Source organism: Anomalospiza imberbis, chromosome 17 (assembly GCF_031753505.1).
Source record: "Anomalospiza imberbis isolate Cuckoo-Finch-1a 21T00152 chromosome 17, ASM3175350v1, whole genome shotgun sequence".
Lineage (NCBI taxonomy): Eukaryota > Metazoa > Chordata > Aves > Passeriformes > Viduidae > Anomalospiza > Anomalospiza imberbis.
In genome coordinates this window covers 8,011,077-8,039,061 of record NC_089697.1, presented here as the reverse complement: position 1 = coordinate 8,039,061, position 27,985 = coordinate 8,011,077, and the positions used below count along the sequence as shown (strand labels likewise).

The window sequence follows — 27,985 nt, the reverse complement described above, 5'->3', positions numbered from 1 at the left end:
CCTGGCAGCTGGGAAAGTGCCCCATGGACATTGCAACAGGCTCCCACCCAGCATCATTCCCAGGGGTGGGGTGGCTTTACAAGGGGACCTGGAGCACCCTGGGTTTAGATGGATTGATGGATGGGGAGGGCATCCTACCTGCACCTTCGCGGGCAGGATGATGAACAGGACACCCTGGAGAGAACAGTGACATACAGGACACTGCCAACACCTTGGAAGGTAGGATGATGGGCAGGACACCCTGGAGGAAAGGATAACGGGTCGGGCACAACGACAAGCAGGTCATCCTGTTTGTATCTTGGAGAATAGGGTAAGGGAAAGGCATCCAGTTTGTATCTTGGAGAATAGGGTAAGGGGAAAGGCATCCTGCCTACGACCTGGAGGGCAGGACAACAGGGAGGGCACCCTGGAGGGGAAGATGACAGGTAGGACTCTCAGCGTCCTCAGCCCGGAGGGCAGGACGGCGGGCAGGACACGGTGCCTGCACCCCGGAGGTGTGACGGAGGCCAGACACCCTGGAGGCGGGGAGGGCAGCCCGGCACCCTGCCCGCATCCCGCAGACGCAGCGCACCCTGCCCGCCCCGGGGTCCGGCCGCACCTGCCCAGGTCAGCCCGGTCCGGGGGGCGCTGCCCCGTCCCGCCCTCCCGGGGCGGCGCCCCCGCCCGTCCTCCCGGTGCCGATCCCGGTGCCGGTCCCGGAACCAGGCGAGGCCGGAGCGGCCCGGTGGCGGCGGTGAGGGGCGCGGGGCGGGCCGGGCCGGGCCGGGCGGGGCGGGGAGCGCGCATGAGCCGCGGCGGCGGCGGCGGCGGCGGCGGCGAGGGGCGGGCGGGAGCGCGGCAGCGGAGCGCGGCGCCGCCGCGGGTGTGGGCGCGCCGGGAGCCCCGCACGGCGGCCCGGGGGCGGCGGGCGGCACCGCCTGGCCGGCCGGGGGGTGCCGGCCCTGCGCGCCCCGCACCGCGGCCCGGCCCGCCGAGGTAAGCACCGAGCGGCCCCCGGCCCGCCCGGCCCCGCGGCGGGGACCCCCGCGCCCCGCTCCGCTCCGCTCCGCTCCGCCCGCCGCCGCGTCGCCATTTTGCCGCTCGCTCTTCCCCTCCCGGAGCGCGGCCGGGCCGGGCCGGGCCCTCCGTCCCCTCCCTGCCGGGCCCGGCCCGCGGGCAAGCCCCGGCCGCCTCCCGGGGATGGGGAGCGGGCCCGCGGGGTGACAGGCCCGGGCGGCGCTGCCCGCGGGGTGACAGCGGGGAGGGGCAGCGAGGGGACGCGGGTGGCACGGCCGGGCCGGGAGGTTACAGGACAGAGGTTCACTCTGCTCGGGAGGTGACAGCGGGACCGGGCAGGGCAGAGCTCCCCGCGCCCAGGAGGTGACAGCGGCACCGGGCAGAGCTCCCCGCACCCACTGACCCCCGGGACAGGGGGCACCCCAGTCCCCGCGGCTCCGTGCGGACTCATTGTCTGCCAGGCATGTGCGGGCGCTTTTCCCTTCATGTCAGTGCCCGGGGACAGAGAGGGGAGGGACGGGATAACGCGCCTCGAGCAGAAACTTTACACCCTCAAAAGCCTCGTCTGCGCCTGGTCAGAGCCATGTGCGGCAGGAGCAGTGTGTGTGTGCCTCGGGCGAGGTTCTCCCTCCTGGAGAGCCTCGATGGGTGTCACTCGGTTTGGGTGATAGCGGCAGGATGCGCCGTGTCCCTCCGGGGCTGCCCGGCCGCCAGCCGTGCCCAGGGTGGCAGCGGCTCGCAGGGCTTCACTCGCCACGTGCTTCCCTCCTGGGGGAACCTCCAGCGAGGGCGATTCTTCGAGAGGAAGCCTCTCCTTCCGCTTCCTTGTATTTATTTCCTGCAAGTTTTTCCCAGCATCTCCGGTTCTGCCAGGAGTTCATGGGAGGGAGCACAGCTCCTCCGACAGCGACAGGGATGGCAGTGCCCTTTGGCATCCATCATCTGTGCTGGTCTCATTGCATCTCTGCTGGCACACGGCTGTCCTGGGACAGCTCCCTTGGCTTTTGGCATTCCGTATCTCTGGAGCTGTTGGTAAATTATTGATGATAGGTGGAGCAGGTTGACAGGTGACCGGGCAGTTGTCGTGCAGCAAAGTCCATCCATAGGGATGGGACTGGGGTGGGAATCCTGGCAGGAGAACTTGGGGTCATGATCTGCAGTGACTTTACCCTCATAACCATAAGGACGTTGTGAGAGAGTCGCAGCCATCCCTGCCTACGTACATGCTCCTTCAGGCCTGATCTAAATTAATGGACAGGCATTTCTGCATGGAATTATTTCCCCTTTCCCAATCTATGCCCAATATCTAGCTGCACCAGGCTGCCAGTGGCTTGGGAACAGTGCCTTCCATTCCCAAATGTCACTTCCCCCTTCCTGCAGCCATGGGTTTCCTCCTTACCCTTGCTCCCAGCAGTGCCAGCTTGGCCTGTGTTCACAGGAGCTTTTTTTTCCCTGGAGCTGGAGTGACATGTTTCAAAAATGTTGCCACAAAGTTCTAAGAAGTTACCTAGAAAGAGCTGAAGACCTCATAAGATGCTACTTGGCCCAGCCTTTCCACACCACATCCCACCCCTGGCTCATGGCCAGAACCTGTGGATGTCTTGTCTTCCCATAACCAGCTGCAAAAGAGTTTTCAACAAAACCTTAAGGAAAGTGTGGAAGAGCACAGGCTGTTGCCTATTTTCAATGCGTGTTACTCAAAAATGAGTGAGGAGTTTGAACATTACCAAAAAACCCCACAATGGGCTGATTTTTGTTCTGTATTTCTAGGACAATTCCTCTGTGATCCCTGGGGTTGTTTCAGTGTCTGGGGAGCAGATTTTGGCTCTTGCTGACAGGTTTATGAGATTTTTATTTTTCATTTTGTTAAAAAATAATGGGGAAAATGCAAAGGAGTATTTGGTGTGGAAAAACAGAAGATTCAGAACCTGTTAAGCTGGGCAGAGAGGATTCCTTTGAGGGGATAGATATGGTAAGGGGGATGAGAGGTGTCCAGCTGCTGGAGCAGGGCTGAGCTGGGCACTTTGGATGTTTTAGGAAGGAAGAGTTGGGGGGATGCCCGGTGGTGTGCAGTGTCATGAGGCGCAGGAGGTGAGCACCAGATATGTCAACAGGGTCTGTCCTGGCTGTCACTCTTTGCATGTCACCTCAAGCTGGCCAGCGAGGCAGACAAGGAAGTTCAGTGCTCCATCGCCCATTGCGTTTTGGCACTAGCCCTGGCTGGATAGAGGTGTCAGTTGTGTGGGTTTCCCCTTGGTTTTCACCCCATTGTAAGTACAGAAATCTTGTCTTCAGCTTTCACTTCACTGGTTTTTCGTGAGTCTTTTTTTCCCCTTTTTTCCTTGAGCAGCTTGAGTGAGGATTGCTCAGAGGTGCCAGGAGGCAACATGGGAAAGAAGGGGACTGGCACATTTGTCCCTGGAGGACTGGGGACAGTAGCAGTGCCCACACTGGTGGGAGTGGAGCAGCGATTTGGGAAGGAACCACAGGGACCCCTCTCTGTGCCTGCTCCAGAAGGGAGCTGCTGTCAGGCAGGCTACAAACTCCCACCCAGCTCTCCCACCAAAAGAGCCCAAATTAGTTGAATCAGCGATCCCCATGTTCAGCACCAAATGCCACAGAACCAGTTGCCAAGCTGGAATTTCTCACTTGATCCGATTAACCTTTGTGCCCATGCAAACAACCACATATGTGTCACCAGCCGAGCACACGCTGGAAGCTTTTGCCAGTTCTTGGAGCGCGTGGGCTGCATCCCACATGGAAAGTCCCTGATCCTACACGGAAAGTCCCTGGGGACACCTCAGAAAGAGGTGGACCCTTGTATCCCACATGTTGGTGGTGTGGCTGGCAATCTGGCCACGCAGGAGATGTTCCTCCATCCTCTGGGCATGAGGACAGACAGGGTGAGTGTGGATGCTTTTGGGAATCAGCTCCTTCAAGTTAAATGATGCTAAACATGTGGGAGGAGTTGCAGGTGATGAGTCAAACCCGTGCTTTCAAAAACGCATGGGTGAACATCAGCATCCCATCCCAGCCAAGGTCTCAAGGTCATGGTGGTCCAAGGAATCTCTTCCCAAGGGCCTGATGCTCTCATTGTGAAGGCATGAAGGACTTCTTTTCCCCAAATCCATATATGGCATCTCCCAGAGCAGCCCCCATCCTCAGACGTGCCTTTGCTTGTGCTGTCAGGAGGGGAAGAAGGAACTTGAAGCCGGAGGCAGAGCCAGTCATGCCATAGGCTTCCTCTTGGCACTGCTGAATGGAGGGGTGTCCTACTGCCCACTTCCATCAGGAGTGAGAGTGGGACTTGTGCGATAATTCCTGACGTTCATTATTTATAGAGAAGCCAAATTGAATTATTAATACGGAAAATTCAGATAACATTAACAATTCTGAGTGTATAGCAGTTTCCCATTAATAAGGAAAATTGGAAATTTATCATTACATCTGTTCATTAAAACTCACTTTTTTTTTTTTTTTGCTTTTGGTGTCTTAAATGAAAGCAGAGAAATAAACGAAGAGGAAAAGCCATTTATTCACTACTTCTCTGGGCAAAGTCAGCCCATAATTTTTAATAAAGTCTTTGCCATTGTATGTGAAGGGGAAGCCAGGCTGTAATGAAAGCAGCTTTCCAGCCATGTCTGTGGCGTTCCTCAACTGTAGAACAAATACTCGGAAGCACGTCCCGTTTCTTCTCTTTGTGGGAATCTTGAAGCTGTGTGATGGTTTTCTCATTTCCCTCCCTCCCCAGCAGCTCTCCTTGCTTCCACCATGTGTTGTTCCCAGCTCCGAGGAGTGAATTTTAACGCCTCCCCTGCTTCTTTCAGAGATGGCGGATTCCTATACCTGTAAAGGTGGAAGGAAAACTGCAGGCTCTAACAAACCCACTGCCAGCAAAGAAAGCAGGACGGAGACGAGGATAAACCCACCGGCAGAGCTGCCCAAGCTGGGTAAGGAGCTGATTTGTCCTTTCAGTGGAGGAGGATGGGGTGGAGGGGATGAGCCCAGAGGCAGGAGTTGGGGGGTGGCTGCCAAAACAAGTGGCCTGGGTCTCGATGTGTCTCTGCTCCTCACTTCGACTCACCAGTGAGGGCTGTGCTGGCCAAAAAGCCCCAGCTCTGAGAGCTGGTTGCTGGGAGCAGGAGGGGAGGGATGGAGACGGACTCTCCCTTCAGAGAAACGTGTGTCTGGCTTAACAAGATGGGTGTCTCGCCGCCTATTTATCGTGTTGGTAGCTGTGTTACATCAAAGGATGGAAAGGCTTAAATGAGTTCAGGCCATCTGCTGCCTCCCGTGTCGCGGCCCCCGGGGTGGAGGCTTGCTAGTGTACAAGCCCCAGGGGACCGTCACACTAAGGGCTGTCACGCTGATGGATGGCTGATTTCTCTATCCAGGAATCTCCAGGCCCAAGGAGATTTTTCCTCCTGTCTGTCTATGCTGGGCAGATCCCCTCTATGAGGGAGGGTCCCACTGCCTTCACCTTGGCAAGGGCAGCTCTGGGTGACGAGGGGTGCCTGCACCCCTGGAGAGGGTTGGACCCCAGCGATGTAGCTCAGACAGGGCTTCCAAAATCAGTGGCTTTGTGGGGAAATGCGTGTGCCCTAAATGTTTCCCAGATGCCACTGTTACCTTGAGGGGATTAAAGCCATAATTGCAAACAGAGGAGCATAACTTATTGCTAAAGGGAATGAACTCCAGCTGTCCGCAGTATGAACACGCCTGTGTTCAGGAGACCGTTTTTCCCTGTGTCACGTCTTATCAGCACCTTATTTGCAGGGGAGCTGGCATTGCCTTCCAGAGGGGCATCTCCATCCTTGCTAGGACAGAGAATGGCCAGTCTTGAGCTGAGGGTGCAAGGCAGGCAGCAGGAAGCTGGTGCTGGGCAGCAGAATTACTGGGACAGCAACTCCTCCAGCATGGCTGGTGATGTGCGCTGTGTCTGTTTGCAGGAAATGCAACCAGTGACAAAACCGAAGGCAGGAAGAAAGGAAGACCCAAGGCTGAGAACCAGGCGCTGAAAGACATCCCTGTAAGACCCCACACACTCCAGTCCCTGAGTCCTTCCTGCTTTACTCTGTCTGATGTGCCCTGCACTCTGCACTCCAGCCAGCCCCTTTCCAGGGTTAAACCTGCCTTCCCTGTGGTTTAATCTTCAGAGCAGCCTTGTCTTGGGCTGAGCAAGATCTTGGTCCCTCATCCCCTGCATGCAGGCATCCATTATCTTCCAAAACCCTGGTTAGGGAACTGTACACCTTTCCAGCCTTGCTTTCCCAGGGCCATGTCCAGATGACTGGATCCTGTCACAGCCATGTCAGGCTTGGCTAATGAGCCAGCAGCAATGGCAAGGGGGTGATTTATTCCCTGCAGAGTTGTGCAGTTTAATTCCTGCCTGGTAGCATGAACAACACATGGAGCAGTTTGTCATGAGAGCAGGGGCATGGGGTGATTTATGGACTAGATAAAATGTGGGGTGATTAAATCAGCCGGATGACTTCGGGCCTGATTTATTCCCCAGCCTGGTAGGGAATGTGCATGTGCTCTGGGAAGCATGGCAAGGTAAAGCCTCAGCAGAAATCATTAGCCTATGGAGCCTGCAGCATCCCAGCAGCTCTCACTGGAGTGAGCACTGATATACTGAAACACACCCCTGGGGTCCACTTCATGACTGGTGGTGGAAGGGGAGGAGATGGACGGGAATGATCAGAGGTCCCATGTGCCCTCCCAGCTGCCTTGGGATGCATCAGCACACACCCAGGCACAGGGTGCTCTTCACTCAGCTATCTCTTGTTTCTCCTGTTCCCAGCTCCCCCTGATGAACCAGTGGAAGGACGAATTCAAAGCCCACTCTAGGGTGAAATGTCCCAATTCAGGCTGCTGGCTGGAGTTCCCCAGCATTTATGGCTTGAAGTACCACTATCAGCGCTGCCAAGGGGTAAGGAAACTGGAGAACTGTCTGTCCTTTCCAGTGGCTGGCTCTTCCATTACCATCTGCAGGATAAAGCTGCTCTCAGACCTTAAACACCAGGAAAAACATGAGGTTAAACTGAGGAAATGGGGAGGGCAGAGATGGGCCAGAAGCAGTTTGTGAGGTGTGTGTGTGTGTGAGAGGGACTGAGATCTCTGCAGCTCAGTGTGAGGTCTGGCCCAGGGGGATCATGGACTTTGCATAACCATTTGGAAGGGCAGAAGGGTTTATGTTCATGGTTTATGTTCATGCCTGTGTCAGAAAAAGCTTCTCTTTTGTGATCTAACATCTGTGCTCACCTGCCTCTCCCTGCTCCACTCAGGGTGCAATTTCGGAGAAGCTGACATACTCGTGCTCATACTGCGAAGCTGCCTTCACCTCCAAAACCCAGCTGGAAAAGCATCGGCTCTGGAATCACTTGGACCGGCCAGTGCCAACCAGCAAAGCAGAAAACAAAGTGCCCAAGGCCATTGGGAAGAGCAGTGGAAAGAAAAGGTACCAGGCTGTGGCTGGGCTGCATGGCGGTGGCACGGGGATGGTTGGGAGAAGGGGAACATGCCTGCCTCCATTCCTACAACCTGGGCTGGCGAGGGGGGAGAGGTGTCAGGACACTTGTCTAACAAGCCCTCTTTAAACAAGCCCTCTGTGCTTTGCCCTAGACCTGCTGAGAGTTCAGCTTGCCCCACCATCCATCCCAAACAGGCAAAGACGGAAAAAGCCGTGGCCCAGGAGCACACGGAGAATGGCGAGTGCCTGGCAGAGAGCCGGGAGAGCAAGGAGTTCCAGATTGCAGCAGCCGAGGCAATGGCAGCTGCCACCCCCACGGCCAAATCCTCGAGTGGCAAGGACGTCGGGCAGCAGCGGGGCAGCCAGGCCTCACTGCAGGAGGAAGACCCTGAGAGGATGAAGCACAGTAAGATTAGAGCCCAGGGCTATGCTGGTTCAGAAGGTGTCCCACAGGAAGGGGATCTGCTGCAGCCAGCACTGCTGCGAGTGTCTCTGAATCCAAGGGACAGCCAAGCCTTGTTTCCAGACCTTGATAACTTGCCCTGCTCTCCAGTTTCTTGCAGCTTCACTTGGAGTTAAAACCCCGTTGTAGCTGTGGTGGAAATATTTCTAAAGGACCTGTGTGATGGTTGGATTTGATGATCTTAGAGATCTTTCCAACCTTAACAATCCTATGGTAGGATTGGAAATGGGTTGAATTCCTGGCAGCACAGCAAGCTGCTCTGTCAGCCTGTCTGTCCTCTCTGAGTGTGTCAGGTTAAACCAGGATGGTTCTGGCAAACCCATCTTCCTGAAGGATTGGGACAGGGTGAGGAGTTTCTTCCTGTCCATGGCCACTGCTGAGCTGGTGTAGGGCAGTGGTTGTCCCCATCATGGTTTCCACTGCTTGCAACACCAAAGCAAACCACCACAGCCACATGTGGGAACTGCTTAGCTTTTGCACTAGATAGAGCCACCACTTTCACTCATTGCATTAATCCTGAATAACAGATTTATCCTGATTTTGTGGAGTAGGAAGCAGCAGGCTGTTGGTGTTTAGTGGGTGGGTGCTTCATTTGACAGCCTTTGACCCACTCCTAACATGGAGTGTGTGCCCACCCCATGCCCCAGGACTGATGAATCCCCCTGGCAGAACAGTTATTTGACCAAATCTCTCTCTCTGTTTCTCTCTTTTGAGTCAGGAAGGAAACAGAAAACTCCTAAGAAGTTTACGGGGGAGCAGCCGTCCATCTCGGGGACATTTGGACTGAAAGGTAATACAGGACAGCTCTGGCCAGCTGTAGGTTGTACCTTCTCCCTGGGGCATTGCAGGGAAATCCCTTCCTCAAGATCCCTCCCTGTGGTGGAGCCAGACAAAGCCCAAGGATCTCACACTGGAGGAGCTGGCACTTTTTACCTTGAGAGAGTCATAAAGGGAGTGAAAAGCTGCTGGGGCTGATAACAACCCTGTCTGCTCTGTTCCGGAGCCTGGTGCTGGGAAATGAGGGAAGAGAGGAAAAGGATCCGGGTATGTTCATCTGTAACACAAGAGTAATGAGCTGCTGACACCAGGGAGATATGAGAAACATCATCTCATCACCATCCCACCGTGCTGGGGTGTCGCAGCGTTTCCAGTGGCGTTGGGAAGGAACTCTGCTGCGTAGAAAGGCTCGTGACGCACCCATCCCTCAGACTCCATCTCCAGGGCTGGTCGCCCACATTCAGGAGAATGAATCCAAGGGAGAGGAGACGTGTTGCCGGGATGTTTGCTGAAAGGAGGCCCAGGAATTGGCTGCTTCAGCCTGACAAAGCAAGAACAAGTGGGACTTTGGTCATGCTCCATAAATAAACCCAAATGGGCTGGGAAGGAGGGGGAAATCCTGGAGCATCCCTGGAATGAGAGCAACTGGATTCAGGCTGACTAGGAGATACGTTCAGCCAGAGAAATAGGAAGCACATTTCCAGGCACTGCAGGAGGCAGCACCTTCCAGTATGAGGCACTCGGGGGAGAGGCACTAATGGCTTTGAAGGAATTGAACACTGACGAGCAGGCTGGATTTGGTCTCTGTGATTTCCTTTCCTCTGGCTCCTGGGAAGTCTGGGCTTGTTTCCCTTATCTTCCCCACAGAGGCGCTGCTCGAGACTGAATGGTCTGCTGTGGGTTCCTGGAGAACAAGGTGTTCCCATGACCCACTGCCTCAGATGGAAGGTGAAGATGGGGCAGGTGTTTGCCTACGCTCCCCAGGTTCCATGTGGCAGTCACTGCCCAAAGACAAGGGTGCCCCAGCACGTCATGGGGTGCTGTCTCCATTCAGACCCTGGGTTTGCAAGCATCACAACCCCCAGGTTTAGGGGGATGTGGATCTGACCCTGGTAGTCACCTCATTGCCTCCAGCATCTTCTGTGGAAGTGCAGGCACAGGGCTGAGCTGCACATGGATTTAGGGCTCCAGGGGAGTTAAACAGCCTTTCCAGTGCAGGAACGTCAACAGGAACATCCATTTTACACACTGACCTTGCTGGTCTAATTCCCTCTTTCAGTTTCTTGCAAAACACCCTATTCCCTTCTCCGCAGCCTGTCTGCCTGGCTGGAGGCATCCTACCTCACTTTGCCATGGAGTTTCCATAGTTCATAAACTTGTGTTGGGGAAAATGATGCTGTTTGTAAAACACCACAAGCTGTTAGAATATTGCTTGTCATAATTATGGACCTGAGCCTACATGTACAGCCTTGGCAGACATGCAGCCAGCTCAATGTCCCTGGCATAGAGGGAGAGATTTTTTTACCTATTAAATGTGAGTTGCTCTGAAGGCATTAAAGCAAGTAGTGAATGTAAATCCTCTTTCTTTACAGGTCTTGTCAAAGCAGAGGACAAAGCAAAAGCTCATCGAGCCAAGAAGCTGGAGGGAAATGCCAACATGGAGGAGCTGAAAAAGAAACCTCCAGGAGTTGGTGTGAAGAAGGAAACATCTGTGCATCCACCAGCAGGTGAGGCTGGTGGGGGCAAAGCACAGGCAGCAGCTCTGTGTGCAGTGTAGCTCCTTTTCTGTGCACTACCCCAAGCCTGAATGGTCCCTACCTTCATGCCTCCATCCCCACCTTCACCTGCGGCTCGTGGTCCCCACACCCTCTTGGCCCAGCAGGTGGTTTGCTGGGTGAGTTTTCTGGCAGGTTTGTCAGGAGAAGCAGCACAAAGTCAGAGGTAGGAGCACACAGCTCCTGCCCTTTTGAGATATAACATTGATGTGGAAACAGCCGCTGCTGCTAGAATGTTGGTGCTGCCACAACTGACATCCTGAGGGGCACCTTACCTTCAGTTCACTGCCAGGTCAACGTGATGAAAGTGCTGAGAGTTGAGAGCCAAGTTCCACCTGGCTTCACTGTGAGTCAGCATGTGACCCATGTGATGATGGCATTTTTCTAACATCATTCCCATGAATGACACCAGTGCATAACTCTGGGCATAATTACGCCTTCCCTGAGCCTCGAGGTGCAGCCTACACCCAGCATAGGTTGCTTGCTTTCCCTGAGAGCTCTGACAGCAGGAGGAACGCAGGATGTGCAAGATAAACACAGCTGCAGTGCCTTGCACTGCTTTCAAATTCAAATAAACGACTCTCTGATCTCACAGCCATGCGAGAGCATCCAAATAAACAGACTTGGTGGATTTTATTCAGCCCGGGCTTCCCTTGCTGGAAGGCCAACGCTGCTCTGCTGAGAACACGGCGTGAACTCTGGGCCTGGGAGCTGCTTTTGGCCCCACATATCTCTTATTTTGGGTTTTTTAAAGGCCAGTCACAGCCATTCAAATAAACAGATGCCTGGAAGCCGGCAGTCCCCCAGCTTCCTCCGTGTCTGTCGGGAAGAGGATTGCCAGAGAAGCTTTCCAGGCACACGTCCGGATGGAGCTGAGACGCTCACCTTTGTTTCACTCCCGCTAATTGTTTCATTTGGCAGGGGGAAGTTATTCCAAGCAGGGCAGGATCAGGTGGCTGGGGGCATCATCATCTTTTTATAACTCCCAGTGTGCAGGATATCAGAGTGGTTGGAAAAACCTGGGTTTTTCCCCAGGTCACCAGATCTGGTAACTCCACATAAAATTGACCCAGTTTACTTGGGCAGCCGCAGGAGAGTGGGACAGGGAGAGCTGCATGGTTCATGGCCAGTTTTGGCTTTGCCTGGGAGAGTGTATCTCCTTTTTTTATATCAGGAACTTTCCCACTTCACTGCTTTTCAACTTATCAAATCAAGCAGCCAAGGCAGGTTGGATGTAACACCTCTCTTCTCTCCCTCACCAGCAAACCCTGAGGACCAGTGGCAGAGGGAGATCAGCGAGAAGGGGGAAATTTCCTGTCCAACCTGTAGTGTTATAACCAGGAAAACTATTGTGGGACTCAAAAAACACATGGATGTCTGCCAGAAAGTAAGACCTTGCTTTATTCAGTCAAACACATGGATTTTGGGGGGGAATGGATGTATGTGTGCCTCTTATAAATGTGCAGTGGTGCTCCTAAAACCTTTCTGGACTGTCTTTGATAGAACACTTGTTGGTCATCTTCAGCTTGCTGGCTGGCTTGCATTGACCCAGAGGGATTTGGACACTAATTCTCAGCAATTCTGAATCCCTTTTGATCTGGGCCCCTTGTCCCAGTGTCTCAACAGAGTCAGGTATTTCTAGTAGCTAAACAAATAGTTTTAAGGCTGGAGAGATTGTTGGGGTTGTCTCTAATTTGGCCTCCTCTGGAGCCCTGGCTGTGGGGTTTCACTGTGTGCTGTGCCTTGTATCAGACCAGATAAACTGGTTGCATGAGAGCGTGTCTCAGGAAAACTCTGAGCCTGGATGTGCTCAGGCAGGCTGTCAGGATGCAGGAGTTCAGTAATGGTGCAGAGAAAAATTGTCTCTGCGCCACACCACCATCCATCAGAGCACAGGATTACATCTTCATCCGTCACCTGGCGGAGCCATCGCCACAGAAAGCCAACGTGGGATCGATGCCTCCTGCTTTGAAAATATGTGGCTGGGCTTTGATTCCACATTCATTTGCTGTAAGTGCTTCCCCAGCCATTGCCTTGCTGTTTATACAGCAGTGGGAAGCTGCTCTCCCTCCCAAACCCCATCCTACAGCAGCGCTGGGCAGAATCCTGCTGCCTCCGATACCCTCCTGGCCTCAGTGGAGTAGGGATCGTGGCCATAACTGGTCATATTTCCTCTACTTTGGAGCATCTCCCAAGCCAGGCTGGCTCTGAGCAGGGCTCTGCTGGAGCAGTCAGCAGTGTCTTCCCTGCTGGAAATATGCCAGCCCTATATTCAGCTGAAGATTTCGGGCTCCAGCCCTTAGAGTGGGTGTTCTGTCACATTTCCACTTCCTGAGAGAGAGAGTCCTTGCCAGAGCTGGCTGTGCTGCTCTGGGAGCTGGGATGCTTCATGGAAACCCAGGCAGGACAGTCCCTATGCTCCAGGTGTGTTACCAGAGGTCCAGCTCTCAGCATTCCATCTCTGAAATAACCTGTGGCACAACCATAGTGAGACCCTGCTGCTACAGCCACGTGGGATCCCTATCAGAGCCAGCCTGGGTTGAGGCACCCCCTCTTTTTGATGACTGATATCTTCCTTAGCTGGACAATGGGAAAAGGATGTGCAGGCTCCCAAAACTCTTATTAAAAAAAAGGAGCAGTCTGCACTAAGCAGTCTGCTTAGTGACTTATTTCCTTTGGTTTTAGAAAGGAAATAAGGGATGGAGAGGGTGTAACATGCTTGGGCCTGAAGGAGGCAAGGGCAGTTATATCCTCCTGGTATCCCAGGTGGGAGGGATTGTTGGAATATGGGCATGGTATGTTTTTAAGTGTTGACCAGAGGAGTAAATCCCAAGTTAGCTGCTAGTGGCGTCTATTGAGTGAAAGAGCTGTTAGCATCCACCTTGTTAGGATGAAGTGCTTGGGTCTGGGACAAGATTAACTGATCGGAGTGCAGGTACCATGAGTCACTCCCAACTGACTGCAGTGATTCTATTTTTCATTTTCCCGGAGTTCCATAATGAGGAGAGATTTGCAGATCCATCTTCATTGCCTCTCCAGCTTTTAGTTCAGTCTTGCTTCACCTTCACCACTCTCCCTTCAATCATCTGGCAGGAGAAGCAGGAATGACCACGGCTGGCCAGGCACTGGCTCCCTGTCGAGATACTCTGTCTCTTGGTGCCCAGAGCATGAACATCCTGAATCAGTAAATTCTGGTCCCTGCCCCAGCAAAAGTCAAAATCTGTTCACCCACTGTGCAAGTGCCCCTTGTACCTTGGGGTGTGTAGTTCATGCATCTCCCCACACACTCAGCAGGGCAATGAGAGGTAGAAAATATCCTCCCGTGATTGTGTCCTTAACTTCACACAGCCCAGGCACCCAGAGATTGCAATGTACACCAGCATCTGTCTTACTTAACAGGACTGCAGAGCACAGTCCATTGGCATTGGTAGATCAAAGCTTCTTCTCTCTCTAACCCTTTAACAGGAAGAGTAAGACACCAGATCCAGATGTTTTCAGCCAGTGAGGCCTTAAATCTAAATCAAAAATGGAATGTTTTCCAAAATTGGGGCATGTGGGTTTGATAACGGTATCCAGGACAACAGAGAGAAAGCTCTGAGCTGCAGGCAGGGCCTGGGATGGGAAACAGGGGTGCTGTGTTGCCTGCTGGGTCCCACCCCTCGGTACTGCTGCAGCAACAGCCACCCATGGGGTTACTGACCAGCAGCAGCCCTTGGAAGGATGTGGCCTGTCTGGTGACTTGACTTTAATTCCTTCAGCTGCAGGATGCCTTGAAGTGTCAGCACTGCAAAAAGCAGTTCAAGTCTAAAGCTGGGCTGAATTACCACACCATGGCTGAGCACGTCAGCAAGGTAAGGGAGTTGGGCTGTGCTCGTCTTGTGCCTCCTTTCTCCATGCAGGTGAGGAAGCCATCCATCAAAAGTCCTCTCTCCATGATCTTTGTAAATGAGGGATCCACCTTTGGGGTGTTTCACACATTGCTCAACCTAGATGGTGGCCTTCCCCCTTCCTGCCAAGGAAAACATTTCCTCCTCAGGCAGTGAGTAAGGCTCATGTTGACACTGATAAGTAGAGCAGAGGACTGAAAAAATAAAACAGGGTTTCAGATCCCAACATGGGGAAGATCTGGTGAGTATGAGGTGGATTTTGAGTGGCAAAGCTCTGCCTCCAAAACTGTGCCTGCAAATCTGGGACTGATGGGTTCTGCCTTGCACGAATCTCAAAATCTGGTCTTTAGCTCTCCAGCGTGCATGGGAGAAGCAGCCACAAAATTTATCATGAATAAATTTTGTATGTCTCTGAGATACTAGAGCAAGGCATAACTACATTTCTACGTGTCCCATGCTTACCAGTTGTGACTTGTCTTTTACCTGTGCCTTAATCTCCTGCTCTTCAGTCTTGCTGGTGAATCCTCTGTACAGGAACTGCTCCTGAGTTTCTCACCTGGCCCTTTGGGTGTAATCACAAGAAAGACATGAGCAGATCCAGCACATACCAACAAAGCAGTGGGAGATCCAGCTCTCCTAATGAGAGGTTCCCTCCAGCCCAGGGCAGCTCCCTGCAAGGCAGGGCTTTACCATCCACTCCTGGCACAGAGGACATGAGTAAATGGTTGACTCTGTCGCTTCTGTTACTTCCTTGTTTCCAGCCTGTTCCTGTGGAAACCGCTGGACTTGGTGAACAGGAAGAGCGGGAAAGGCTGAGGAAAGTGCTAAAGCAGATGGGAAAACTGAAATGCCCCAATGAGGTACGAGAACAATTCTTGTTTCTCGTTCTGTGAAAAAGTGGAAGGAGTGAGTCCCATGCAGAAGGGGACATGTACTCTCCAGGCATCCCTTGGCATGTGCTCAACGTTTCCACCTTAGCACAGCCATCCTAATCCCTGTCCCAGTGGCTCTGTGCACTCCAGCAACAGGACAGCCCTGCCGGAGGGTGGGCACAGGGCAGACTGAGGAGCGCTGGAGGGCAGGTTCTGCCTCCTGAGGTCAGGAAGGAGCACAGCCTGCCCTGGGCACAGCGTAAAACCAAACCAAACCACACCAAAACCAGAGCCGAGCGGGTTGCAGACAAGTCACGAACAGGTAAGGGAGGCGTGTGGCAGAGGTTTGTCCCGCAGGTGCTTTGCTCTCCGTGCAGGCAGCGCCTCCCCAGTGCCTTCCCCTCCCGCTGCCTGCTGTGTGTCTGTCCAGAGAGCTCTGTCTGTGTGTTGGGGCAGGGAGTGCAGGGGCAGGGACAGCTCCTCCCATCCCTCCAGGGCATTGTCTGTCGTGCCTGTGCCTGGCTCTTTGGGAACTGTCAAATTCCCCAACACGTGGACAGGATGGGTTGGCAGAGCTGCTCTTCAGAGTGGGCTCCTTGGGAATGTTCCTCCCTGGAGAAACGGCACCCCAACCTTTTCAACGTGGCCACATGAAACCCCAGCACCCCAGCCCTCCTTAATCCTCCCCTTCTCCCCATCTCCATAGGGTTGCGTGGCCAACTTCTCCAGCCTGATGGGCTACCAGTACCACCAGAAGCGGTGTGGCAAGCAGCTTGCCGAGGCTGACAAGCCTGTGTTCAGCTGCCCACACTGTGGCAAGAAGTACAAGTCCAAGGCTGGCCACGACTATCACGTGCGGTCAGAACACACGGCCTCGGTGAGCCCCCCGGACGCCTCGGCAGCCCGAGGAGCGGGGCCATCCCCCCCCGGGGGGGACTGCAGAGCTGCGGAGCCCGTGGGCAGGACAGAGCCGGGCAGGGCCGGGCCGGGCAAGGCAGGTGCAGACGTCGGGCCGGTGTTGTTTTCTCCCTCGAATCACCATGCACGTGTGTTGTACCATGCAGTGTTGGGGGGAACAGGGTACGCCCTGCTTCACCTCTCCAAAAATGCTGTTTATGGGAGTGGTCAGCAGCATTCCCTTTCCCCAGTGCCCGCAGGGCTTTGCTCCAGCCCACCCTGCATCCATGCAGGGAAAAAAAATCCAGACCTCGGGCCGCTCCCTCACAAGCGCCGGCTGCTTGCCAGTGCTGGGGTAGCAGGATCTATCCCTGGGGAGCATCCCTTTCTGTTCTGTTGATCCCTACTGACAGTGCATCCGACACTAATCACTCCCTAAATCTAATAACTGGAGACATTTATACACGTGGGAGCACGGAGGGACGCAGTCTATGGCTGCTGCTGGGCTGAGGGAGGCCGGTGCTCCCCTTGCTCCCATGCTCCGGTGCAGAGGCACAAAGCAAGTCTGGAAACACACAGCCCAAATCCCAGCATCTCCAGAGAGCTCGCTTGTTCTCTTGTCATGCCCTCTGTGACTCTGTCTCTCTTGCAGCCTCCGGAGGAGCCAGAGGTGAAGCCGGAGCCTGGTCCCGTAGAAGATTTTGAGAGGACCCCGAGCGGCCGCATCCGTCGGACGTCGGCCCAAGTAGCTGTCTTCCACCTCCAGGAGATAGCAGAGGACGAGCTGGCCAGGGATTGGACCAAACGGAGGATGAAGGATGACCTGGTGCCTGAAACAAAGCGGGTGAGCAGCCTTTAATTCTCCTTTTGGTTTTGCACTAGCTGTACACGGAAATCCCAGGATTCTAGCCTGGCTCCAGCTGTACACGGAGATCCCAGGATTCTAGCCTGGCTCCAGCTGTACACGGAGATTCCAGGATTCCAGCCTGGCCCCAGCTGGTTGAGGGCTCACATGTCTCACTTGCTGTGCCTTAAATTAATTAGCTATGATGGCAGATTTATTGCTGAAGAGCCCACCCAGCACAGGCTGAGCCGCTGTGGTCTGGAGGCTCCCAGCAGCAGGCAGCTGTGCCCTTTGGAGGAAGAGGTGGTGCACTGGGAAGAGATCAAGGTCTGGCCCTGAGAGTATTGGGATGGGAGGTCATTTCTGGTCCATGCTGAGCCGGGAAGTAGAGGCTGGCAGCTGAGAGGAGCACATGAAGAGAGCAGATCGGATCTGAAATCATCTCCCTTGTGTCGTCAGAGAGCAAAGACACCCCAGGCAGAAATCCCTCCCATCCACGTCTCTTCCTTAACCTCTGGAAGATGCTTTCCTGGAGGTAAAAGGCCTGCAGCATCCTGGAGCAGCACTGCTGGGAGCAGAGGAAGGCAGAGAGTGGAGACAGGACTGAGCCCCCCAAGCTCCAGCAGCAGTGCACTCGTGGCTCAACGCTGTGGGGTTTGCACAGGGCCCCAAAGGCTGGAGCTTTTTGTAGGCATTGGAGTGAGTACACATTAAACCAAACCTTCCTTCTGCCTGTGGGAGGAAGTGATTATTCCTGGGGGTGTACTAAAGCTAAAATTCCCTCCAGGTATGCTCCTTCTGGACTGTAAAAGGAATGAAGCAGCAGTAAAGCATAAACCTTTTCAGTGTAAAGGGGAAATAAGAGAGGGAATAGGAGTTCTTTTTGTTTGCCAGGACTCAGTGCAGAGTCTCTGCATGAGGTGCAGCCTTTTTCCTGAGCAGGTGATTCTGCAGTTAGGTGCCAGGTCTATTCCCTGCTCTGGAGAGTTGGGCATCTCTTGTCCAGTGCTCTGAAATTCACCCTGGCAAGATATTGGGTACATTGCAAAGATGGAAGTGAGTATCAGAGGGCATCAGAAGAGTGTGAACAGTCCCAGCCCAGAGGACCTACCCCAAGCCATGAGAACAGCCCAAGGCTCAGAGCCAGCTTGGCGAAGTGATGGTGGTCACCCCAGGAAAAGGGGTGGCAGGAGAGCAGAGCTTGCACCAAAATGCCTTCCTGCTCCCACAGGCTGTCCTATGCTGTTCTGGCACCTGTGTGTGCTCAGCAGAAGTCATGGTCCTGCAGAGACCCAGAGAAGCTAAGCCTGGCTCACCTCTGGTCTGCATGTGGTGGACAGCTGGAAAACTAGCACAGAAACAAGCCAGCAGTTTCTTTACTCCCCTTGGCATCCCAGTGAGGCACTGGCACAGAAGGGGATCCAGCTGCAGCACTGCTATCTACCTTGGGGCAGAGCTGGGCATTTCAGGGCCAGAACTGCTTGCTAACATTTTATTTCCCCAGTGCTTGGTGTTGCCTTTGTTGGTTTCCAGATGACTTCAGCTGCAATGCATTAATAACTTTAAAAAACCAAGCCCAAAGTAGCTGTTTCATTTTAGATACTGTGGGAGAAGAGGTGTGCTCTCTTTTCCCCTCTCCTGTCTCAGCTCTTGCATTCTTCTCTTTCCACTTGGAATTGTTCCCTTTATTCATAACTTTGGGTATTTTCTTTTTGAATTGAGGGAGCAGCCAGGACCCCAGGCCTGAACCAAGGGCACATGCTCAGGCTGACAAAGGCATCGTAAAGGTCTCAGCACTGGCATAATTGCTCCATGAAGTGCTGGTGGGCTTTTTTAATGAGACGTTTCTTGTGTTCAGGGTCTGATTGTTTAAGTTTAACTGAGCCCCATCTCAGTGCTAAAAAGCAAAGAATTGCTGTGAGGCTGGCAGAAGCAGTTTTGCATTAAAGATGGGAAAGGGGGGAATTGGATCAGCTCCCAGATGGCAAAACAAGGCTCTTGAGTTGGAGGATCAAGAGACCTCAGGCCCTGCATGAAATCCCACATGGATTTTGGAGGAAGTCAGTGTAGTGGTGAATCCGTACATAGCCGTGCGTGTGCCTGTGGGTACGTCTTGCAGTGACTGTCACGTTCCCTTGACAACACTTTATAATCTGTTCAGTCTATGACATTTTTTCTTGATGAGCGATGCTGGGAGGAGGTGGGAGGCAAGTTCTGCCCAGGCAGGCTGGTGGGAGCTTGCTGACTTCAGCACACTCTGAGCTGCTCTGCTCAGCCATGATTTGCATTGCTAAGGACTGCTTTGCCTTTACAAGTTGGTTTAGTTCAGGGTGTAGAAAGAAACCTCTCAGCAAGTGCCCAATTTGACCTCATTACGGCCCCAAAACAGAACTGCCTGTGGGACAGCCTTGTGCCACATGGGAGGCTCAGAGCAGCCAGCAGCGTCCTCGTGTCCCCATGCCACCACCCCACCGAGCACGTGTGGTGGCCCTTCCTGAGGGAACTGACAGCCCAGAGCCACTGGAGCAGCAGGAAGATAAACACCAGTTCACCTTGGCCAGGGCACTGGGACTGGTGGGAACTGATGGAATTCACAGAAAAGACACAACACCACCACCTCTTCTTCTTCCTCAAGTCATGCCCAGCCATTGGGAGTACTCTGCTGGGCCTGCAGACCCTGTACTGGACGTGGAGAGAAGTGAGATGTCAGGGATCAGCAGCAGATTGCAGCTGCTCCTTCACTTTTTCAGCAAGCCCTAGGGTTTTCCAGGATTCCAGAGGGACATATGCTACCCAGCTCAGGTCTGTAGCCAAGGTGGATGGACACACCCAGACTTGCTGCAACACAGGACAAGCTCCATTCCTGAACTCTCCAGTTCCCCACCATGGTCCCAGCAGTCAGTGTTGATTTCAAGGAAGCTGATGAAGAAAGCCACGCCTCTCCATCCCTTTTCCAGGTAGCAAAACCTTTTCCTAGGGGAAGGCACAAGCTGATGGGACACAGGGGTTCTCAGCCTCACAGCAGGAACAGCCCCACTGCATCCCCTGCTCTGTTGGCCACGTGGCAGCCGGTCCCAGCCGGGGAGAGGGATGCTGGGTTTGGATCCCGTTGGTGGCCTGTGGTGAGATGCGTTCGCCTTTCCCCGGGAGAATGGATTCCTTCACACCAAAGCAATGGCATCAGAATAAACGATTGCTGCTCGATCCCAGGCCCTGCGCTGCCTTCGGTCTCTGCTAACCAAATCCAGCATTTCTAAATATACACTGGAGTCTTATTTTCTCGCTCCGATCTTTATTTGCCTCCAGATAAGCTGAAACAGATGGGGTGTTTCACAACAGCCGCTTGCTGGGGATGTCAGATGGGGAAGGGCACTCCCCTGCTGCTTTTCTGGGAAAAATCCCCTTTGCAGAAGCTCTGTGAAGATGATGCCGACCCTCCTCTGGCCTTTGCTGGGGCTGTCGCCTGCCCATGAGCAGCCTTGAGGCTGCAGGTTCCCAGCTCATGGCAGTGGGCTCTGGGATGTAGTGGGGGATGAGAAACAACCTCCTTGAGCATAGGGAAGAGGCATCTAAGAGGCAGAAGGGGAGAACATGCTGTGGATATTCCACTATTTCAGTGTGATGCTTTCCTGGTTGAGCTTGAGGTGGGGTTCCTTGCTCCAAGGTGCTGGAGGTTGTGATCGGCTCCTGCAGCCTGGGCAGGAGCTGTGCCACACAGGGAGGGATGCAGAGCTCCACTGAGGGATACATGGACACTCCATTTGCCTCCCCACAGCTCAGGGGTCTCTGTGTCAGTAGGGGCAGCCATGGAGTCTGCACGTCCCTGCACATCCCTGCGGAGTCTGGTGCCGCGGGGTACCAGGGATCTGGAGCAAGGGGCAGCCGTAGGCCAGTCATAAAGCTAAAGGGGAAAAGTCTTCTCCAGGCTTGAGGTTTTATACTGGAACCAGAGTAAATTCCAGAGCAGAAGAGGCTGGCTTGGGTTTGTCCCCCAAAACAATGGCCCTGCGATGCAGGCAGGAGCCAGGCTGAGCCCTGCAGACTCATGGCACTGTGGGCCAAAGCAGATCCCAGCTCCAGCTGTGGGGCCGAGTCCATCCTTCCTCCCCTTGCTCGGCAGACTCTGCAGTGGGACCTGGCTGCTGCCCAGCACCCCTGGGTGTATTTTACCTTCACGGCGTCATCCACAACTTCCACAGGATGAAGGGAGAACTGTACCTTGTGCTGGGGACCTGGTGAGGCTTCAGGGGCGCTCGTCAGCTGAGACACCCTGCATGGTTCTCATTTACTGTGATATATTTTGGGGAAGGGGAGAGCTGTCTAGGGAGCAGAGAGCATTGAAATATGAAAGTTAATTAAATAAAACCGTCAGTCAAAGGAAACAAACCTTCCCAGCCCAGCATCCTTCGACTGTTCAGAAGAGATGGGCTGTAGCCAAAACCAGTTGTAGTCGTTTAATGATTTGGCCATGAAAATTTTCACTTACAGGCTGTTTGAGGAAAATAAATGGAAAAGAAAAATATAAAATATTCCATGCCTGGGGCTCCCTCTTAATAGAGACATAAAGATGACTTTGACATTCCCAGAACCGCAGCGCCCTGGGAAGACATGGGATTTGCATGTTATTGTGCAGGACTGCTGGAGGAGGGCAGGGAGGGATTTTTCTCTGGAGTGGGAAAGCAGAGCAGCAGAGTCCACATCTCTGAACATCTCCCCTCGCCTCCTCCCCGGGGACACGAGGAGGGAGAGGTTGTTGCTGGGGCTGTGTGCGGTTACCGTTAATGTCTGCTCATTCATGGGATTGATTGGGTTTTAATTATGGAGACTGTTTGGCATCCTGGCTCTCAGTATCAATGGCAAAAAGGGACTCCTGTGTTCTCCCCTGGAGGTGGCATTGCCTTCCCTGGGCTGGGGACCAAGCTCTTGGTAGATGCACCATCCCAGAGCTTCAAAGAGCTCTGCTGGCATCTCCCCCAGCCGCAAAGCATGACAGAATTGCAGCACTGGGGCTCAGGGGAGTTTTCCACATCCACATCCGTCCTTACCAGTGTTCACAGCGCTGTTTCGCAAGGCCCTGTGCCCCTGCCCCTCACATGGAGCCCAGTGCTCCCTGACCCAGCCGTGCCCTGCCACGTGCCAAGGGGAAGGCTGCAGGGGCACATGGATCACTTCAATTTGAGCAGAAAGGAGGGGCTGACATCTGAGCCTTCAACATCCCGAACTTCCCTTTGCAGGGAGGTTTGGGAACAGCTGGGGCGAGCTGGCCAAATGCAGATTTGCAACTTTATCAGCATGTTCAGGAAAAGTCACAGCTGGAAAAGAAATCCAGCCAGCTTCCTTCTGCCTCCAAACCACCAGCTCCAGGACCTCGGGTAATGTTTGGCCTGGGTTTGCACCTCTGCAAGCACCTTATGGCTGTTCATCCTCTCCATCCAGTGTGGATGCAGGGATGCTGTTGCGTCCCGTGCTCAGAGGTGCCCATGGAGAGTGGCACATGCTCAGGTGCCCACACCTGCACCGTGCCATCTGTGGGCTCACCCAGCATTGCTCCCACTCGGAAGGTTTGGGGCTTGGAACTGAAACCACGTCCACTGGCTCTAGCAGAGCTCACCAGGCTGGGCTGGGAGCTGTGCTGGTGTGGTTGTGCAGCCTGGTGTCCCCTGCAGACCTTGGCACAGTGGCTCAATGTCAGGCCAGGACCATCCCTGCAGGTAGGGCCAGGCACAGTGGCTGGGAGGCCCGGAGATGCCTGGAGCTGTCACAGCTGCCTTGGCTTGTGCTGAACAGGCAGAACTGGAGTTGGGAAGGCCAGCCTGCTATGCTAACCCTCAAAGTCGCTAATAAAGCGCTAATTAAAAGCACTTGGAAGGAGCAACCCTGCCAGAAGGAGAGGCAGAGACACAAGAGCCTTTCATTGTTTAACGGGTTGTGCCCATTCATCCATGGAAGGCAGCCATGGAGGCTCCTGGCCCCTCTGCCCAGTGTGCAGGGTTGTTTATTCCCCTGGTTATAAAACACGGCAGAAGGGCTGTGCTGACATCATGCACTGAAAAGGCCGAGTCCAGTCCTGGCCCTGTGGGCATGGACCTGGGAGCAGAAGCCTCCTCTCCTCTCCTCTCCTCTCCTCTCCTCTCCTCTCCTCTCCTCTCCTCTCCTCTCCTCTCCTCTCCTCTCCTCTCCTCTCCTCTCCTCTCCTCTCCTCTCCTCTCATCCAGGGACTCCTCGCTGGTGGCAGGGCAGTGGCCAGAGCCACCTCCCCGCTCTGTGGTGCCCAGGGGGGGAATGGCATCGCTGGGGGAAGCCTCCCAAGTAGCTTTCAGCTCCTATTCACTTCTGAGCAGGGCAAGACCCATGTGAAGAGGCAGGACCGTGGACCGGGCTGGGGTGTGCAGCTCTGCTAATCAACTGCTATTGTTCACAGCTCAATTACACCCGCCCAGGGCTTCCAAAGCTCAATCCCAGGCTGCTGGAAAACTGGAAGAACGAGGTGAAGGAGAAGGGCCGCATCAACTGTCCTAACAACGTAAGGATTGTCTGTTCTTCCGTGGGCTGGCTGGGCTCCATCTGCAGGAGGAAGGGGGACTTTTTGGGGCAGAAACCCACCAAAAATGGTTATTTTTGGGCCCCTGATCACAGTGATGCTCAGACACTCATTTCACCTCCTTTCCCCAAGCTTGCTACTATGTCTGGTTAAAGCATGTTCCACCTTTGTGATCCTCCTTGTGTGCACAAGCCACCGGGCTTGGGGACAGGGCCACCCTTGGGCTAACGGTGCAGCATTACCCAATTTGAGCTCTGGAGCTGCCTTTGGGAAGCTCCCAAGATCATGGCAGGATGAAAGCTGCACATCCTGCACAGTCTTTTGATGCAGAGAACCTGCTTTTCCCAGAGTTAAATGAAGAGAGATTTAAGCCAAGCTTTTTAAAGCCCTGTGACAAGCACAGACCTTAGGGCATGGTGCGTGCGCCTCACCTCGCTGTGAAACACAGCCTTGGCCCGAGCTGACAGAGAGGTGAACCCCACCCTGGTGCTGAGCCTGGATTTATAGTCCCAAACAAAGCCTTGCTAATGGGAGTTCTGAAAGAGTCAGTTCCCACAAGGCCAGGGGAGCTGGGCTGGCTAATTAATGTCATACACAGGCACTTGGAAAAGACTTTGCTCAGAAACTGGTCATGCTGCTGCCTGGGTGATTTCTCCTCTCCATTAAGCCTCTGCTGTGACTCCAAGAGCTCCTGTAGCCCAGCAGGACCTCCCGACAGCTCACAAATGTAGGTTTTCCACGGAGACGTTTAGGGGAGACGTTTTCCAGCCTGTTGCAGAGGGATGTGGCCACATGACTCCCATTAGCACTAATGGGAAACGTGTGACCAGAGCCCTCTGCGCCTCGCAGAGCATTAACCTCACACTGCTCAGCCTGGACCGGTGGCTGTGCTGGCTCAGCAGGCTCCTGGCCACAGCTCCAAGGAAGGCAGGGGATGAGGGGGATCATGCCTAACCCTGCTTTGTTTTTTCCTGCAGTGCTGTGAAGCCATTTACTCCAGTGTCTCGGGGCTGAAAGCTCACCTGGCCAACTGCAACAAGGTAGGTCCTGCCTTTTACACCCTTTTCTCAGAGGTGGCTTTGCTGTTGGGTTTTCTCTTCCCCCTCAGCTGGTTTGGAATGAACAAGGCAAGGGACAATGGCACAGGTTAAAGGATGGTGGCTGCTGGAGGTGTTGCTGGCAGTGCTGGTCAAAGTGTTTTGTCACCAGGCAGATGGAGGCAGAGAGGCTCAAGCTGAGTAGATGGGTTGGAGGGGAATGTAGCTGCTATTCCAGTTATAGAGAGAAGGTCCCACAACACAGGCTTCTCACCCAAGCCCAGACCTCTGACACACAAAGTGTCACAGGAAGCTCCAGACACACTTAGACCCACAGCAGTGGGTCTAAGTCCTCCTGCCTCATGTCCTCCTGCCCCACAGCAGCCCCTGCCCAGCTGGTCCCTGCAGCCCCCAGACCATTCACAAGCCCTTGGCTAAGCAGCATGGCCAGCATGTCACACAGCCACACATCAGCCACAGCAGCTCAGAGCCAAGGAGCTGGGTGCTGGAAACGGAATGTTTCCTGAGGCAGGTGGGAATCAGGAGTCTTATATGGACAGCCCTGCTGCCCCTCTGGAAGCCCAGCTGGAGGGATGCTGGTGTAGTGCCTCCTGGGATAAGCTGAGTCTGGAAGAGGCAGTTGGTCCGTGCGGAGACCAGTGCCCTCCCACTGGATGGATGGAGCAGCCCTAAGCTCCAGTGCCCTGCAGCTGCCCCAGGGGAGGGATCAGGAGCTCCGTGTAGGTCCCTCAAACTGGAACCAAGTAAGAGCTGCTAAAGCTTTATACCCTGAAACGTTTCCAGCTGCAGCTTCCATTGAATGGAGCTTCCAGGAGGCAGCTCCAATACATACCCTGTGGTTATTAAAAACACCAACTCCTGCACTCCTCCAGCGCTAGCTGGAACAGCAGCCCTTAATGAGATCATTTAGAAAATGGGCTGCAGAGATCCGGCAGAAGAAGCTGGATTTATGCAGGATAAAAGAGCAAACACAGAAGACTAGGACAGCTCCTTCTCTGACAGAAAATGGAGCTGGTTTCTGGTTGGTTCCATGCACAGGAAGCAGCCAGGATCTGCATGAACATTTCCATGAACAACAGAGCTGCACCCTCTGGATCTGGCACAGCTGGGGCCAGGTATTGGGAGTCAGCAATGGGGAGTTGCTCTGCGACCCCCACACTGCCATCAGCAGGATTCTTCCCCTCAGGGGAAAGGATTTACTTTGAATACATGTGCCAACAAATTTAGCATAAATAAATCACAGCCCCTCCAGAACTGGTCTGTGATTCCCACTGTGAAATCCTGCAGAACTGGTTGCAATATATAGAGCCTTAGCAATGCTCCCAGGCAGCACCCCATCCTCAGTGGGGATTGATGCACCAGGATGATTTTGCACAAGGATTCCTGAAGCCAGGCCTGTCCTCTCCGGAAATGAGAGACCTGTCTAACTCAAGATTTACAGCTACGGAGAAATTCCCAGGGAGGAAATATATGGCCCAGAGGGGCCCATCCATAACCCCCTCGTCAATAGAGAGCACATTATCTCCCACGTGCTGACCTACAGCAGAGCCAGGAGATCTGTCATCCCTCCAGGGCGCTGGTGACAGGAATCCAGCACTCACCCTGGCTCTTTGGCAATTTAACAGGAAAATTAGGTGAGTGTTGGACATAAATCTGATGGTGGCTCAGTCCCAGGGGATCACAGATCTGCTGATAGCGAGGACACGGGGCAATGGCCCCATCACCTGATGTTGGGGACGCACAGGCAGCAGCACAAGTGGCATGGACTGAAATCCAGAAAGAGGATGTGGCTGTGAGCTCCTGGCCCAGCACCGAGGCTGGCAGAGGTCTGGTGGTTCAGACATGAGTGTTTATTTTGTGTCACTTTGAGGTCATGGGAGGGTCAGGGCCACCCCTTGGGGTGCTTTAGGCTCTGCAGGAGCTGCTGTGTCTTGTAGGGGGACCACTCAGTGGGCAAGTACCGCTGCCTCCTGTGCCAGAAGGAGTTCAGCTCTGAGAGTGGCGTCAAGTATCACATCATCAAGGCTCACTCGGAGGTAAGGGAACAGCTGGAGCTGGGCTGGGCTAGTCCCTGCTCCAACACACGCATCCTTGGGCTGTCCCCATCCACCCATCCATCCACCCATCCATCCATCCATCCATGTCCGTTAAGAGCAGAGCTGAGTAACAGCTCCCAGTCAGCCTGGGGGGTTCTTCCCTATCCCCCTTGGTGTCCCTGACACCCCCAGGCTCATTGCAGCAGCTCAGCACTGAGCAGTTTGACCTCAGAGAGGTGATACCAGTGGGATGAGGGGTGGGCCAGGCTCGGGTTGTGTGTTCTGGTGCTGGTACCGGTGCCAGTGCCTGCCCCCAGGACTGTCACTAACCCCCGTGTCACCCCACGGACACAGAACTGGTTCCGAACCTCCTCAGAGGCTAGCCGGAAAAAGAAAAACAGGGAACAGCTTTCTTCCAGCAAAGAGGAGAAAAAGAAAAGCACAAACGGGAAGAAAAGGGGGAGAAAACCCAAGGAGAGGCCTCCGGAAATGTCCCCGAAGGGCAGAGAGAGCGTGGCAGCAAAGACTAATCACAAGAAAACCCTCGAGCACTGGGAAGACTCCCGGGGCAGCCCCGAGGGGGACGAGCTCACCCTCAAGCCCCCGAGCCAGCGGAAGGGAGGAGCCAGCAAGATGCCCGAGAAATGAGCAGCTCAGAGACTCGTCTCCGAGGATTCGTTTACAGCCCAGGGTAACAGGGTGGGGGTCTCTCCCAGTTTTATGTCCCCTCCTCCCCATCCCACCTCCTCTTGCCCCACCCTCCTCTCACCCTCTTTTTACAAAAAGAAAGGAAAAAAAAGGAAAAAAAAAAAAAGACAGAAAATACCATTTAACCACTTTAAACAAATCACGGACCTTGTTTCACACTGGAAAACAAACAGGATCAAGGAAGCTGGAACGTTCTCCACCCCCTGCCCATGTACATACCCCTCGGTGGGGCCCCGCTGCCTCCCCCGACCCGTGGTTCCCCTCCCCTGCGCCAACCTGGTGACGCTTGAGCGAAAGAGAAGTGCAATAGCAGCGGGGTCCGTGGGCAGGGACCCTCCCCAGCGGCTCCGTGCCGGGGGAGCTGCCCGGCTGTCCGGCGGCCTCCCGGCTCCAAGGTGATGTTTCCAAAGATGTTTGAGCCGCTCGGGCGGAGGGTCCGGCAGCGGATGCTGCGGTGAGGGGGAGTTGGCAGCGCTTTCCCCGCAGCCGCGGGTCGAGGGAGAAGGTGTCGGGCAGGGAGCGGCTCCGTGGGGCTCAGCTCGGCAGGGTTTGTCTTGGGTTTGTGGTGCGAGGCACGGGCAGAGGAGGGAGCAGGGAGCGTGACACCCGCTGGTGGTGCGGGAGCTGTGAGCAGGAGAGCGGGTGCTCTGCGGCTGGTC

General features: G+C 54.4%; 1 protein-coding gene across 6 annotated transcripts; it reads left to right on the top strand.

The window, feature by feature from the left end:
* The first annotated feature begins 583 nt into the window (after positions 1-583).
* Positions 584-27,441, top strand: ZNF512B (zinc finger protein 512B). 6 transcript variants are annotated; one of them, XM_068207845.1, is made up of 17 exons: positions 584-733; positions 4,824-4,946; positions 5,946-6,025; positions 6,800-6,928; positions 7,284-7,456; positions 7,621-7,874; positions 8,650-8,721; positions 10,301-10,435; positions 11,746-11,870; positions 14,242-14,334; positions 15,132-15,230; positions 15,949-16,236; positions 16,792-16,983; positions 23,405-23,506; positions 24,502-24,564; positions 26,520-26,618; positions 26,973-27,441. In XM_068207845.1, the coding sequence occupies exons 2-17, from the start codon at positions 4,826-4,828 to the stop codon at positions 27,264-27,266; spliced, it is 2,319 nt and encodes a 772-aa protein (XP_068063946.1). In that variant the 5' UTR covers positions 584-733; positions 4,824-4,825; the 3' UTR covers positions 27,267-27,441. The 6 variants fall into 6 exon arrangements, with proteins under 6 accessions (XP_068063946.1, XP_068063950.1, XP_068063949.1 ...); XM_068207847.1 differs by lacking the exon at positions 584-733 and adding an exon at positions 817-975 and having other exon boundaries at positions 15,949-16,119; XM_068207844.1 differs by lacking the exon at positions 584-733 and adding an exon at positions 817-975.
* The last annotated feature ends 544 nt before the right edge of the window (positions 27,442-27,985 follow it).